Source organism: Psittacula echo, assembly GCF_963264785.1.
Source record: "Psittacula echo genome assembly, chromosome: 2".
In the NCBI taxonomy this organism is placed as follows: domain Eukaryota; kingdom Metazoa; phylum Chordata; class Aves; order Psittaciformes; family Psittacidae; genus Psittacula; species Psittacula echo.
The window spans coordinates 117,417,510-117,434,492 of NC_137737.1; the positions used below are offsets into that span (position 1 = coordinate 117,417,510).

A 16,983-nucleotide genomic window follows, 5' to 3' on the forward strand; every position below is an offset into this window, starting at 1 on the left:
TGAAAAAAGATCTATTTTTCACTTCTACATGTGTTACAATGTACTGGTGTAGGGCCATTGTGGGGCAATGAATTGGTTCTTTGACATGATGAAGAGATTAGACACATCATCACCTGTGTTTTGCTGCTCCATCTTCTTTGCCAGAGGTTACTTTATAATGTAAACCACAGTAAAAACGGAGACATGGAGAATTTGAGGAGAAAAGCTGTAGGTAATGAATTCCTTCTCCCTGGCATATAACATGGAGGGCGATGATATCTTATGGTCATCAGCAATGTCTTTACTGCCACACTCTACATCCTTCCACAAGTGATCACTTCCTTCCACATGTGTTGTGACGCTCATGTACCCTCTGATTTCTTCCACCAAAATGGATTAGAGTGTGCTTTTTTCTGAGATACTCTTTATCCCTTATTATATGTAGGTTTCCTGTATATTCATGACTGATGAATACCATGTTCCTCCCAGGAACTGTTCTGGGTGTTGGTGGCTTTTCTTGCCTTTACTTCACTTTTGCCAAGGAAAATGAAGGAGCTGGGTTTCTGTAGTGCAGTTAAATCCTCCAGTATTCACTGAAGAAAAGCAGGTGGATGCTAGTGTCTTGTTAGGCCAGGATCTGTCCCCTCCTTTTCCTTTGAGGAGAAGCGGTGCAGAGAGCTGGAGTGCTGCCCGGCAATCTTAATTTCTTCCTTGAACACATCTATGAGACAATTTTCCTGGAGAAACTACTGGGCTGACGAATACAACTGAACAGCCTGTTTGGGAATTTTACCATAACAAATAAGCCATCTTGCTCATGCCTGAACCTCTCAGATCTGTACCATACTTAGCTCTCCTGTTGTAAGGCTGAAAGCTGGGTTCCGTGTTTTTGCCTTTGCACTCTTACCTACACAGCTGTTAGACATTACTGTGCATTTTGTTTGTCTATCTTTTAGCTGAAGGTGTTTTTTTTTTTTTTTCACTTGATTTAATTTGATTGGGAGAAAGTAATTATGCAGAAACCACAATATCTTTGACTTGTGTAAGCAGACTGTGCAAAATAGATCTGTCTAAGCAGAAATGGGCAAAACTTGGTTTTCTGCTACTTCTGTACGGGAAGTGACACTTCTGGCATCGTGCCTGCATTTTTGTGTGGTTTTTTTTCACCTAGGAAACCCCGTCTCTTCCCACCCATCAAGTTTACTGAAACCTCAGCATTTGTGGTTGATGGAAATTGGTTTTTTTGGGCCAAAAAGAAATTTCAATAAAAATATTGTAGGTAAAGTTGTCAAAAACCCCTTTTAGTTTGCCATGTTTGTTCGAACTGTTTTATTACACATTTTGATATGCTACATAGGAGTGTATTGACTCTGTAATTGCTTTATGCAAACTAAGTTTGTTTGCTACAAGTGAAGTGTTCAGAGTGCCAAATCCCTGTTTTGGGAAGAAAGCTAGAAATCTAAGATCCTTTCAAAAAATAGAACTTTGTTCTCTAAATCAGAAAAGAAACCTATTCAAAAGCTGTGGTCTTCATGTAGTTGAAAAGTTACTGAAGTTCAAGCTTTCAGAAATACTAGTGACCAACAGCATGGCTTCCCATCTGCAGACGTTCCAAAGGTCTGATATTTTGGAAAACAGATTTTATGCATCCTAAAATAAAGGCTAATTGCTTCTGAAGATCCTGTTCTGAAAGGTCAGTCAGAGCCTGCTCCCCTGTGTAATCATGCAAACAGCTCTAAGTTGTGTGAGCTTTCCTTAAAATTGTCCAGCTGGCCAGAGCCATGCTGCATGGGCCTGCAGAGCACAGCATTGCTGCCCTGACGCTCCTGGCGAACACAGTGGGGCTCCGTCACTCACACAGAGCTGGATGTGCAAACTCATTTCAGCGAGGCTGGGAGCGCTGGCGAGAACACAGAGGGTTACATCTTTCCACTTCAGAAACTCAGGAGACATATTAAACATCCGCTTCATCAGCAGCAAACTCTCACTCAAAGGATGTCATGTCTAATGGAGCTGAACTGCCAAAGAACTGCACCTGAGAGGTTTTCTGCCTCAGGTTAGTCCCCCATCCAGAGTCAGAAGAACTGCCAGTGGAGGGAGCCAAACTACATTCCTATTTGCAGTATTTATTTTGCTGCTGTTCTTGCTGTACTGCACTTTCTGCTTCCTCTGTGGTAGGAAGCCAGGTACAGAACAGTGTGTACCCATAAACCTCCTACTTGATGGTCCCTGCTTGTAAACTGGTATGGGAAGGAAGATACTCTGCTTTCCACAATCAGAAGACATGGTAGAGCAGCTGTTCCCAGTAACAATAATGACACTATTGCTGAGACAAACATTTTCATGATGATGCATGGGAACACTAAATCCAAACCACATTGTTTAGCTAATGCATGCTTTCACTCTGCTAAAGGGGAATGTCACATAACTGAAAGTAAATTGAAGAGATCAGAGTTTAGAAAATATGACAAAGTTGAAAACTTGAAGCTGTATTACACAGTAACATCCTTTAGCAGAGAAATTATTGATCCAAAGTGGTGTATGTATGTGTATTTTATCGCAGTTTTTGCTAGGTATGACTCGCCTCTGGCCAGTCCAGTGAACAGAAACTGTTGTGAGTAAGGAATGCTTCCTGCCAAGCATTTCAGTAAAGCTGAGCATACCATATTGATATGTGCTGTGGGAAAGGAGATGTAGCATTGCAACATATCACAGATATGTCAGGCTGTAGGTATGGTTTCTGGGATTTTTCTTTAATCTGCCCTCCCAGTTGGGACTAATGAAACACTGTTCTCAAGACGTGTGCATGTGCACGTGTGCACAGAGTCCGCACACACTTGTTTAATAAGGCAATACCTTTGTTTTTCTTAGTAAGAGGAGAAGTATTTGCCTTCGGTAAGCAATACAGTGCAACAGCTTAGGGACAAATGGAAAGTTAAAGATGAATTGAGACCTGGAACATTTAATTTATAAATTAATTACCAAGCTTAGCTATATCTACCTTAACATTGCGACAGCCTTGCTGCTGGCACTCTTGAAATTATTGACAGAGATTTGAAGCTTCTTGGAGAGCCTGTTCCTTATGGCACTGTTGTGGAGAGGTTGCTGAGTTTAGATCACAGGAATGCAAAGTTACTCAATCAAACACAGAAGTCTGCAAAGTCCGTGCAATAAATGGAGATAAAAATGAGGTTTTGTTTCTTACTAGAGGATCACGGGCAGCTTTTCCCCTTCCTCCTCCCTGTGGCTTTGCTCTAAGCTCTGCGCAATGGTGATTCTACCAGGTCTGATCAAAGCTAGAAATACCTTTGGCAGTGTTTTGAAGGCTGCATCTGAATTCAGCCAGCAAAGAAGAAAAATGGGGAGGGAGAGCACGTTAGGGACTTGAAAACTATTTTTAGGTGTGGAGGCCAGGGAGCTGATGGCAATATCAAAGTGCTTTTGTGATTACTTGGTTTTCATGTTAGAGAGTAGAATCTGTCAGCACATTGTTTGTTTTTACTGTCCAGACTCCTGCTTTTGAAAAGCCGATCCAGTTAATTTCAATGATACACTATACAGTAATCTTGCCTATTAAAATAAATGGAATCCAGCACTTTCAACAAAAGCTCTTGACGTTATGATCCTCCCATGTATTGTCAGGGTTCTGGGGCACTGCAGCTCATGAATAACACAGACAGAGGAAGGTTTATAGAGTCCATGGCAGTGGTTTTATTTTGCATCCAGAGCGCAAAAACTTCCTTCCAAAGAACAACATTGTATGATACTTTTAAAATTATTACGTCTGTTTGGCCACACAAATAATTGTGCAGGTGCTGTAGGACTTTGTGACAGAGCCCTTTGGAGGGAAAACTGGAGTGTTGCAGAGGCTGTGTGCTAACTCAAAAAGCCAAATTAAAAACGTATGCAGCCTCGCATGTGGGTGGCTTTCAGGCAAGTGCAGAGTGTTGTTAAATGTTGAAATCAAATATAGGCATGGGAAAAACTGGTGTGTGAATGGAAAGACTGATCACATCCTTGTCCTGTCGTTTAAATGTGTGGTAGGCTCCTCTGAAATTGAAAATCTGCTTGGTAACAAGCCAGCTTGTAGGGAAGCACAAATCTGATCCTAAGACTTCATCCTTCTCTAAAATCTAGCCTTTGTGTAGGTTTGAAATACTAAGTTTGCATTTACAATTTATTAGCAGCTGCCTTTGCATTTTCATGTTGAGTCTGTGGTCTTACTGTCTGCTCATTCACCCCAGTGATGGTGAAGCCAAACAGCTGGCTACTTAAGTAATGAATCAACCTCAAAACACAGCCCTGAGGTAGAAGAAATCCCTGGTTTGTAAATCTGAAAATGGAGATCTAGAGATTGAATATTTATTCAACATATTTTGAAAAGCTGTGGCATGGACAGGATTTGATGTTTTCTCTGGGAAAGTCCCATACTGACCTTTTTATCATCTTGTAGGTAAAATTCCACAAATTCATGCAAATTTTATTCTTCTTGGTGTGATAAGCAAACAGTAATGCCTAACCTGAAGCAACCCTGTAACCCTGAGGTTTTGTTGTGTAAGATGAAGATTTGGTGGATTTTAAAAAATAGTTCCTGGTATGTGATGATCTAGTCCTTATCTACTGTCTAGCTCACCAAATGCAGAATACACTTTTTTACAGTTAAAAAAGGCACAGCACTATTTGAAGTCAGGAAAAATGACTGAGTTGGATTTTGGCAAAAATTTCAGATATAATCAGCTCAAGAATAAAAACAATGCAGGTACTTTTGGTGGATTAATGAAGGAGAAATAGGCCTAAAGCTTTCTGAAGCAAGCTAAAGCGGATGCTTCAGGTTCTCTAATCCTGCTTCCTTTCCTTGCCCACTGTATAGCTGTTTTATCCATTCAGTTTGGAAGAGTCCTGCCCTGAATGCTTTTGCCAGTGACATCACCTTTTAATCTTCCTTCTGTTCATTTGCAGCTACTTTGGAGCTGCAGTTCCTTTTATGTCACTCCTCCAGTATTTAGAATTTGCAGTTTCTTCAGATAATTGGCCATCTTGACAACACGAGTGACACAATCAGCTGTCAGATACTTTTCATTCCTGACTCCCATGCCAAATCTGACATGTGGATATTGGGATAATAATGTGTTATCTTAATTAGGTGTATCTTCATGATGCATGCTTTATAACAGATAGAGCATATGAAACTTCTGCAATGCCTTGCCAGGGTATCTTTGAAATGATATTCCCTACTTAAGGGTTTTCTTCCTTCTTAAATAAATAAAGAGTAAACGAACAATTGCAGAGTCCAAGTCTGAATCCTAGCACTTCCTGTTAAAACTCACAAAATAGTGCAAGAAACATGTTTCGTCTGCTTTCTAAGGCTTGATGATGTGATAGGAAGGATGTTGTATGTAACATCAAAGAGTGATGTTGTTATACCTCTGAAGCATGACTTCTGGAAGTCCAAGTGAAATAATGTATATTCATTTTTCTCCTGAATATGGCAGTTTTTAATAGGCTTGGATTCTTATCAGAAATGTTCCAATGATTTCTTTCATTGTGTTTGTGTGTGCTTTGTTTTTTTGACCAGCCAAATTTCTCTCACACTTCCCAAAGCCCTGTTAAGTGACTCCTTGCTGGGTTTAGTTAAGAGTGGTGCTGAGCAAATTGCAAGCTGACAAAACGGGCCACCAAACCATTGGTGATGAGCAAATGTTTCTGCTCTTTCAGCTCCTGGTGAATGTTGCTGGCTTTTTAATTCCAGCCCATGATGTTCAAGTGGAAAATAGTTAAGTCTGGACTATGGACAAGCTGTACAGTGTTTTGGATCTGAATACAGAGTCTGGCAAAGGATCAGGGTGGATTATAACTTTCACACTTGATGTCTATATATTCACGTTAGGATTAAAGTCTTGAGAGTATTCTTGGCCCAGTGATCATCCTTGAAGTCGACTTCTTGGAGCTGTACATGATGATCTAGGAGCTGAATTTAGATCTGTGTATTTATATCTCACTTAAAACAATTGCAGACCTGTTTGCAAAGGACCATAAAATGTGAACTTTTGGAGAGCTCTGCAGAACAAAGTGTGTAATGCACCAAAGGTAATTCACAGAGCATGACTGGATTTATTTCTTCACTATGTCCTCTGCTGCAGTGAATACATTATGAGTATATTGTGTTTTATTCCCTTTCATTCCTCCAGATGTAGCCTGAGGAGAATAGATCTTGCATGTTGTAGCATGGCTATACTGTTCTTGGTGTGTTCTCATCATTGTCCTCCAACCCAAGTCCATTAATTGGCTATGCAATGTGTCCTTCTGCTGGCATGCACATGGCAAGAGGCTTAGTGAGCCTTAGTGAGACAGTGACTTTCCCAGGAGGGAAGATGTGAGCCCAGGGCAAAGTATTTACTCAGTGGAGTTCTCTCAGCCATTAGCTCTGCTGCTGTGTTTTGCTTTCCTTAGTAATCTGAAAGAGATTTTATGAGAACCGAAGCCTGTCAGAAATTAAATTGGGACAATAGTTATGAATGATACTGAATTCCTTGTTTGTCTTATGAATGGGATGTGCTTTAAAGGTGGGAGCAGGTGGCAGTCTCCTAGTATTCCTGGCTGTGCCACTGATTGTTTTCAGAACTGATGTTTTCCCTGAAGTTACATTCATGCTCAGGTCTTCACCTGTAAAAGGATGATACCTATATCCCAGCCAAAGGCATACTTATAAATCCTCTTGAGAACTTTAGGTGGGAGACCAAAGCCATGTCAGCATTAACAAAATGCAGATTTCAAGACTGTTTCAGGAGAAAGGAGACTGCTCTACAATGCTAACCAACAAGAGGTGGAAGTGATAGGATAGTTTCCTTCAATTGTGTGTTCCAGATCTGAACTCAGATGTGGAGGTTGATGCTCCCAGAGCATCTTGGTTCTAAGCTGGAGAAAAGTTGGACTATATAAAAGACCCCAAACATGTGAAACTGTAGTTTAATGTAATACTTTGGAAACTAGTTTAATATTACCTCTTTGTGTATGAGGGCTTAATGGTATTTCATAATAAGCTTACTGTTTTTTTTGCACTCTTTACAGTTTTGACTCAGCTTCATCAAATGCAGGACAAAGAAGTATAGAATAGTGAAAGGGAGACTGTTTGGAAAGAAAACAATAGAACAGCAAATAGCCTGCTGGTTAGGCCAGCAAATGGGAATATAGGGAGCTGGGTGTACAGGTCTGTGTTTATTCAGCATGGAACCCCTCCACAGGAGAAATTAAGTCATGCCATACGTAGCCACTAATGTGCTTGTTATGAAGGAGAGTGTAGAGAAAGGGCTTGAACCTGGTTCTTCCATATCCTGTCCCTAGGGAGGGCACTAACCACCAGCTTTTGGATCTGGCAGGCATGTTGTCTTAGCGTAAGTTCTCTGCTGTGGAGTGTTAATCCCACCTTGAAGCAGACTCATCTTTCTCAGGAAACATTATGTTAAAACTAGTAAATTCCTATAACAAGTTTTGGTTTGAACAAATCAATATTTTCAGATACAGAAATATTTATTTGAAAAATACCCAGCTTATACTTCGTGTTCCAGTCACAAAGGCCACTTTGTACCTCAGGTGTATTTCTCTGATGCCCTAATGAAGATTGTGTGACTGCTCTTCTCTGGGTCCGTCAAGCACATAATTTAGCAGTGTGTTGCTTATCTTTGTACTACTGTAGTAGCTCCTAGTTGTGATCACAGACCAGAGCTAACACAATGTTAAGTATGTTGCAAAACAAAAAGCTTTGTGGTGGTCTCCAAGGTGTTTGTTATCTAAATGTAAATTAAAAGGTTGGAGTGGATAGTGTGGATGAAGTGCGTGTGTATTTATCAAGGAAACACTAAGCTATAAATGATAATTTTAAATATATTGCTTGTCAAGGCTTTTTGTACAGGGTAGAAGGGGAGAACTCTAAGGAAAGGTTTGAAATAATATAATAATTGATTAAAATATCAATTTTCACATGACTAAGCAAGGATATTTATTGTCTTAACTCTAGAGTGCAGTACTGTAAGAGAAGGTTTCACTGATGATTTAAAATACGACATGAATTTTTTGCAGATCTTATGTTTTAATGTAGATGTTACTTAAGAAGGATGTGGGAAGGAACAACAGGCTATATACTTATATTCAGATAATTGTATTTGCTCATTATTAATAACTTGTTGGGTGCAAACCAGACAGTGCATGAGCTGGTACTTCCAAGCAGGTTGAGTGAGATCAAGAACAACCTGTAGGATAGATGATATCCATTAATCTAATTAGCTAAACTTAAAGCAGAAAACAACAGTGTGATGCTGCTGTTGCTGATGGAAATTTAGGAAGGTAAGATATGTGATCAGCCCACTAATACTCTAGAATCACGGAACACCTCAAGTTGGAAGGAAACCATAAAGATCACAGAGTCCATTTCCCTGTTCCTCAAAGGACTATCTAAAACTAAACCATATGACTAAAAGCACCATCCAGATGCTCCTTGAACTCTGACAGGCTTGATGCCATGACCATTTTTCCTGGGAAGCCTGTTCCAGTGACTGACTGCCTTGTCAGTGAAGAAGTTTTTCCCAGTGTCCAATCCGAGCTTCCCCTCATGCAGCTTCATTTCTATTGCTGGTCACCAGAGAAAGAAGATCAACACCTCCCCCTCTGCTCCCCACCTTGGGAAGTTGTAGATTGCAGTGAGGTCACCCCTTGGCCTTTTCTTCTCCAAGCTGGACAAACCCAGTGACTTCAGCTGCTCCCCATAAGTATTGCCCTTGAGTTCTTCCACCATCTTGGTCACTCTCTGGTCATACTCTAATAGTTTGATGTCCTTCTTATACTGAGGTGCCCAAAACTGCCCACAGTACTTGAGGTCTCATCATATATCTGATGCTAAAGCATTCTGTGCTTGCTTTTTTAAAATTTGTCCCTTATAATGACTGTAGTCCTCTTCTCTAACCTTAGGTTTGAGCTGTGCATGTTGCTGGAGAATGAGCACATCTTTGAACCAGAGACAAATGACGAGTCTTTCTCCTCCTCTCATCTTCTCTCCTATGAGAAGGTAACCTTTTTTCTTTCAGTTCTTTCCTTGTTTAATCAACATGTATATTGGGTGATTTAGGATCAATTCTCCATGAATGAAGAAACATAATATATGTGAATGAGATAAAGAAGTGGTCAGGTACACTTTAAATTACATACAGGATGACCAGAAACCTCTCAGGGGCAGCTGTCATAAACTGTAATGCCACTCAGAATCTGGAAGTTCTGCAAGCAAAGAGTTCCCCTTGTTCAGATAGGCTGTTCCAATCTTCTCTCTCTCAACTTCTCTATGGATAGCAGAATCATTATAATATTTAATTCTGTATGGCATGGCACCTCTCTGAATGATGAGTGTTTATAAAAGCTTTCAAACTTGAAAAGCATGTAGCATTTTTTTCTTTGATAGATGACTAAATGATTTTTAGGAATAGTAAACATTAAGCGTGGTAGAAGAAAATCGTGTGTTACCAAGGCAAGACTGGTAATGTGTAGTTTTGAGCAATTTATATAGGCACAACTGGAAAGTCATCATATATTACTGAAGCTTTGTCTGCACATGGGAATCTGGCTGACAAAACAATGTTGATGGCAACTATGTATGGGATGAGGTGCCAGGACAGAAATAGGTACCGCTATGAAAGAGGGCTGAAGCTCAAGCTGATGGCTGATACCAGTTTTGTTGCATTTTTCTGCACTATGTTATCATGTAATTACCACTTAGCATGTGAATCTTCACAGCGTGAAGAACCTCATCCCTAAGCCAATATAATTTACATTGTCTTAATAGAGATACAATCACACTAAGGGGGAAAAAATCTTTTTGTAAGTAAAGAGTATTTTATTTTAGATTGCTAATTTAAGCCTCATTGGTAAAAGAATGTATAAAGTTTGTACAAGCTGTGCCAGTGTAGCTGTGCTAGAAAACTTTCTCTTAGGAATCAAACCGGGAAGCTTTTGAACCTTGCATTCTAACGTGCAGCACAGAAGGAAAGAGAAATGGATTGTTGCCTATTCCAGATAACAGTAGAGAAGCTGCTCAATGTGTCGCGCTTAACCACGCTGCTGAATCGCTATGCTACAGATCCCCAGTATCAGCAACTCTTCATCAATCTGGTAAGACTGAAGCCAACTCTAAAAACAAACATTTCCTCCATGAACAATGTGTTTGTTATATTTTCTCATTTGTTTATGATGGCTGTGTCAGCCGCACTGATTTACATAAACACTGCCAATCCTGGGATGTTACATTCTCAACAAAAGTAGCTGAGTACAAACAGCATTCCCAAGTTTTAATTCATATTGTATAAACATAACAGATGTTGATAAAATGAGCCAAAAAGAAAATACAACAAAGGAGACCATTTCAATGAGGCTTTTTGATTAAAATACATTCCAGATTGACAAAATGATACAATGTTAATGGAATAGATCATTTAAATGTCATTATTTGGCTCTTATAGTCCTATAAAGCAAATATAAAGCAACACTTTTGAGATTTTAGGCTCCATTATGGTACAGTGCCTATACATCAACTTATAAATAAAGCTATACTTCTTTCCCCTTTCCTCCTTTTTTGTTTTTTTTTCCCTTTAATCCCTGCTATGACATTGCCACATTTATTTCCTAAATACTTTACTAACATACTGGGTCCAAAAGCAATAATGTGTTTGGTATACTGAATAGGGCCTAAAATAAATATGTTATAAACAAAATAAATGTAGTTTCTGCCTCAGTGAATTTTCAGTCTACAGCATTGAAACTGATGTAGGGGGACACTAGGAAATCCAGGCCAGTGAGCTTAATTCAGATGGATTTTATTTAAAAAGATATAAAATTTGCTCTGTTTATTTACGTGTAAATAAGATGGGACTGCATTTGAGATCCATCTAGCCTGAATTCTTTGCTTTATATAGCCAGAATATAGCTAGAAGGAGAGAAAAGTTATAAACCCCACAATGCTCCTGATATCCATTATCTGGTGTGGTTTGAAAGTTTCCTTTTAATAGATGGGGAAACAGAGGTGGAGAGAGGACACATGGCTTTCCAAAGTTCAAGAAGTCATATATGGGAGTAGAAGCCCTCAGCTGAGACCCAGTCTAGTTCTCGTGCCACTGGGCCACACAGCTTTTTTGTGATGGGAAACCTATTGCACTCAACTAAGTTTCACATTGATACCTAACTTTTTAGTACCTGATGTGAATCCTGAAGTACAAAAGTTTAGCATCCCTTCCAACAGCTTGTTATTATGACTCATAAAAGCTCTGATTCTGATATACACAGAAAGAGCCATTGCGAAGTTCTTGGGTGTAGTGATTTCCTGTGGCAGTGAGCTCTGCAGCAGAATAATATGTGGTACAGAAAGAGAAAACCTTTTTACCTTTATTGTTTTTCCCCTTTTATGTCTTTGAATGTTTCATCAGTCATGTAAATGAAAGAGGGAAAAGAGATGTGTCCCTCTATACTGTGCACTTACTTATATTATTTTATCATGTCATTGTTTCCTTCTTCCTCTGTCTGGGGAAGGATATACTTGGGAAGCATAATACACCTTCTTTGACAGAACTGACCAAGATGTAAGAAGGGTACTGGGGAATTATGTGAAAAGTAAAAACTAAGTGAACACCTACATAGGCTATAAAGACCAGCCTGGTTAACAATAAAATGGTCTTTAGCTCTGTTTGTCTCAAGAAACAGTTATAGCCCTCATAGTTTTCAGTGACCAGTGTTTAGCACTTGCAGGCACTCTTCTTCTCAGAAGCCATATGATTGTTTTTTTTTGTCCTCTTCCTCTCAGTCTATGTTTCTATGTGAATTGACTTTAATAAGCATTTATTGCAAAATATTACAGGATGTCATAAATGGTTGTGTAATGAGATAGCAGCTATAAAATATCTTTAGACTTAATAAACATTGGAGTCACTGACTATTTTCCAAGTAAAAACTCAGACCATATCAATGGAACTCAACTTTGCTTGTCTAGCCTGTGAGATTTGGGTACATTCCAGTTGCAATAGTTCATTTAGAGTGAACCTGATGGTTCAGAAATTTTTTTTTACTATGGTATTTCCTGATGGTTTAGGTATAATTGGGGATGGAGAACAAGGAGAGAAGAACTAATGTTCTTACTGTCCTTCAAGCATGCAACCACTCTCTCTGGCCTCCTTCCTCTGCATCTCCTTCCCACCCCTGTGGCAGGGATGCACCCATGCTTTTGTGTTCTCCCTGTGTCTTCTCTCTTTGCCTTACAGGAGCCATACATAAACAGATCTGCAATGTCAGTCCAAGCTCATTTCTCGCTGCAACGCACCTACATCATCTTTCGCACCCTGGGGCTGCGCCACCTCACTGTTGTTGATCCGCAGAACCAAGTGGTTGGGGTAATCACGAGGAAGGACCTGATGCCTTACCCACTAGAGGAGAGGCTCAGGCTCCAGCTGGCACCACAGAGCCCTGATGCGGGTGAGCAGCCCCTGGATTCAAGGCCATGGATGTATTCTTAGGCTTTGTCACTTCCTTTTGAGCCCATGTTCTTCTACAGGAAAATATAATCAGAGCTTTTCTACTTGATCCCTTCTGGAGAAGAGATGCTTAAAGGCTTTTGTATCTAGACATTCAGGATTTTAGCCCAGAGCTATGTCTCTTCAGCTGTTTGGTGACTGCAAAATTCATTAATTTAAATGCTTGTGACACAAAATAAGAATTTATATGTTTATCAAAGATGTACATACAATCAGATGTGAAGGGTGGATGTTAAGAACGATTTTGTCACACTGTGTCTGTACCTACCAATGAAAAAATGTCATAATCATTAGCAGCAGTTACACTGGCAAAGCCTTTTAGTGCAAACTAAATCTTCAACCTTTGAGTATCTGCTTGTTTAAAAGGAAAATCTTTACATATCAGCTTTTTTATGTTGAAATATGTGTGTTTAACTGAGAGAGAGGAAGTACTACCTCGACAGGGGTTGGCAACTGAAAGGAACAAGGGATTTGCTGTTCTTATTGGCCTATCTGTATTAGAAATTGAAAGAGAGAATTGTGTATAAGAGAAAGGTATTGACTGTGGGGCTCTTGCCAAGTTCCCATCACACTTCTCATTGACAGAGACTTAACATGGTTTTCTGTTGCCTACATTTCTTTCAATTTCTGCAGCTCCTAGAATACGCTCTCTTTCTCTCCCTCCACCTGATACAATAACATTTTAAGTTAAGTTCATGTGCAGTGAAGTATGGAGAGATTGTAATAATGGAGAAGCAACATGATAAATTGTGGGAGTAGTTTTTGTTTATATAGCAGCATATTTCCAAACTGAGCACAAATGAAATAATTCTTCATTATTTTGGAGTCAATGTTTGAAACCTTGGAAAGTGTTTGATAATAATGTGAAAAATCTTTTGGATAAAGAAGCTTCTAAACTCCCTTTTATGATTTTGTAATTGATGTTTAATTTTGTTCTGTTAAATGCCAGAGGGATTCCCACAGATTTGGATATTAAAATCAAATGTATATGAAGGAATCCACCACTAATGTTGTTCTAATGAATACCAAGGAAAACAAGTAATAATATACTGGTTATAAAAACTTGCCAAAATTCCTGGAAGTGAATTTCTGGTATTTGAAATCATGCAGCTTTGAGTCCTCTGTGAATCAAAGATTTGTTGGATTTTCTCCTCTCTCTGCTAGATCTTGTCTTTATTATCGATAATGCTGCTTTTGTAGCACCACAGAGAATGCACAGCACTTTAAAACTTATGTGTCTAGTCAATGCAAAAAGGTGGCAGGCCAAAATCTTAATGAAGGTACATAAGAAAGGCTCTTTAAATGGTCAGTTAAAATATGTCATATGCAGGGTGAGAAACACTTTGCAAATCATGCATCCAAGAGACACGGAGGTGGATGTTTATTTAGATCCTGTTAGAGTTAGTAATCTTTTGTTCATTAGTACACTAGTAAGATTGCCACTGTTGATCTATGCCTCACCTACCTGAAAGAGGTGAAGCTTTTCTTGAAGCAATTACGGTTTGTGTGCTAGAAGAACAAGAGATCTAATTTAGAAACCCCACGTGATTTCCCCTTAAGGCAGTGCGAATCTCTTCTCTTGATAACCAAATCTGAATAGCCTTGCCATGAATTTGCATTTTTGGTTCAAAGCCCGTTGCTGATTTCCTTTTCCTTAATTTATTGAGTACACAAAGTATCACCCTTCTAAGACCTGAGTAATGTAATTTCTTTTTGCTTACAGTATCTGTGGCTAAATGACTCCCTACAAACTGTAGTTGCGGAGTACTTCGCAGAGTACGAGGGCTGGAGACAGCCAGGAAATCTGTAACTTGTTACACAACTTTGAACAGGTCACTTAAATGCTTGGCATTATCATTTACTCCACCTTTAAAGTTGGAACAGTGATATGGATCCACCATAGTTACTGTGAAGAGTATATATGTGAAAGATATTATGGGAAGATAAACTATTTATCGTAACGTTTTGTGCAGGCCAGTTGTAAAAAGCAGTGTGGGATTGGTTTCCCCTGCCCCCTGTCAGTAACAAGTGTAATTTCTAAGGAAAAGTTCACACAATTTTCATGGAACTTTTCATAAGCGTGTTGTGAGTTGGGTGGGGGAAGGCAAGCTGCATTTTTCCATACATTGTTATGTAGTTCCATTGCTAGATGAGGGGTTTTTTCTTGTCGGTTGGTTCTCTGTTTGTTTTGTAATATCTGTGTGTTTGGGAAGACACACAAAAGAGAATTCCTCCCAGGACTTTCTGAAACAAGTGGCTCCCTTATATTCTGGAATCCAGTGACAAATCCATCTCATCACAAATCATAATGGCATAATACGTCTAGGAAAGCGAAACCAGATGAAATTTGTAGGAAGCTTTTCATTTATCTGTGATTCTCATGATCCTTATGTAGAAGAGGTCTCCAAGGAATGGCAGTAAAAAAGGAGTCATATCATTTGACTCTTTGGCACAAGATACTTTTGTTTTTCTTCTTGTCTGCTTATAGTGAATGGTAAATGTTCTGCTATTTCTTTGTATGATTTGAACTGAAGACTGGATAGAGCAAAGTTGCTATTTTTATTTGGTATACAGTTTGCTTATGAATTTTCACAACTTCTGAATGCAAAGCTCTGTGACAAAGGACTTCACAACAAAATTCAAGTCACTGGCATTAGTTCTGGTTTATGCTTTGCATCTGCACCTCTTCCATCCTCCTTTATGATGGTGTTTTCCAAACACTTCTTTATCTCTTAAACTGAAATATGCATAAAACTTAGGCAGACTGAATTTTAGATCTAGGTTTGAAGTACAGCCACACAAAATTCCCCCTGTCAATTAGAAAAAATGCTTTCACATTAGAAACACTCAGCCATCTGTGCGTTACATATTGTTGTGAATGTGCATAAACTATTGTGAGAAGGCTTTTGTGGTATGCAGCTTTAATGTATGGTACCCTGTAATGTCTATGTGTTTATACTAATGTATGTAACATTAGTGGTGTTTTTCCTGTCATGTGACACTTGCATACTTTGGAATTAATTGCCTAGTGTTTTGAAACTGCCTGGTTTATCACCCTGTGGAAACTTCTAACATTTTCTTGTTTTCCAGCTGATTCTGGAAACAACAGGATGTTGTCTTATAATCGCATTTGTTTCCTGACCACGAACAGAAGAGCCTAAAGGAGGGAAGACAGATGAAGAAATTCTTAGTATCTACTTTATATAAAAATTATGACTTTAAGGATGCAGGGAGCAACACTGCTAAAGGTACTAGTAAAAAAAGAGGATCTACCTTACCTCAAAGCTGAGATAGCCTTGAGCCAAAATGCTAAAGCTGAATGGAAATGTAACTAGGTGTACTCTGCAAAAAAATCTGCCTGGAAAATCACTGATGAGGAAGTGCTGCAAAATGTTACCGTTGTCTCTGTTGTCCCTTTTCACACAGCTTCAGTTCACAGAGCTGTCAGTGTACCTCTGGTGATCATGAAATCACTTAATGAAATGAAGTGTAACCAGCTCTCTACTAAACTAGTGGTTAATTAAGTGTGACCATCAAGTGATGGGAACCACGGTATACAAGGGAATGCTTGTTCATTCCTGAAGGGCCCATTAAAGTAAGAGGAAATATGTGATCAGCACAGTTGTCTGAATGTCTTAACACAGTACAGCATGGGAATGCCAGTATCAGAGCTCAAACACATGAGGAGTTACTGCTGCTTACTTGAGGTACTGAACAAACCAGAATAACTTACACTATGTGATAGTAATCAATGCCTAGCACACTTCTGAGTGGCCAAAGCAATGAAATGGTTGACTTACTTGGAGTATCTCATTAAACTGGTGAATCTTGCTTGTCTAAGATCACAGATTGTGTGCAAAGACTTGGCATTCTGCCACCGAGGCCACTCCTTACTGCATGCCAGCAGAGAAACTGAAAGGAATTACCAGTTTCTGCGCATTTTATTTTTAAGGAGTTACAGAAATTAATTTGTATGTTTGTGCAGGTTATATTTGCAAAGAGCTCTGTAGATGTGAAGTTCCACAGCTTCTGCTGTGATGTTACTATATGACCCATCCTGTATATGGTGGAGCTGAGATGTGGATATGGAGTAGCCTACTGAGTATTGTAAAGTGAATCTGTGGCAAATCGAAAACCAGAACTTCAGACTCCTGACTTCTGCTTAAGAGTAATCTCTTACTTGTAAAGTAGATACAAAAGCTAGCACTGAGGGATGGTATGGAAACTTGTGTGACTCATATGTCTGCTCACATTTTGTCAGCTTTGGTATGCAGGAGAGAAGTGTTTCTAGTGTGATAAGGCCATCCCCTGCATACAGAACAAAGCCACCCATGCAACAGGGCAGGAGGCACTGTAGTCCTGTGTAAGTGCTCTCAATGAGAATGAAGCTTGAAAGCCTCCCTGATATACATTGGGTACAGCTGGTTAGCACAGCAAAGGAAGGGAC

The 16,983-nt window shown here is 39.3% G+C and overlaps 1 protein-coding gene across 1 annotated transcript in view; it reads left to right on the forward strand.

Moving 5' to 3' along the window:
* LOC308217007 (chloride channel protein C-like) overlaps positions 1-16,983 on the forward strand; it is a gene marked incomplete at both ends in the record, with an annotated part of 85,663 nt that overhangs the window by 63,262 nt on the left and 5,418 nt on the right. Inside the window, 5 exons of the mRNA XM_080609706.1 lie at positions 8,941-9,037; positions 10,036-10,131; positions 12,267-12,477; positions 13,701-13,816; positions 14,260-14,342. Coding sequence (XP_080465832.1) covers positions 8,941-9,037; positions 10,036-10,131; positions 12,267-12,477; positions 13,701-13,816; positions 14,260-14,342 — 603 coding nt within the window. The remainder of the gene's footprint in view (positions 1-8,940; positions 9,038-10,035; positions 10,132-12,266; positions 12,478-13,700; positions 13,817-14,259; positions 14,343-16,983) is intronic.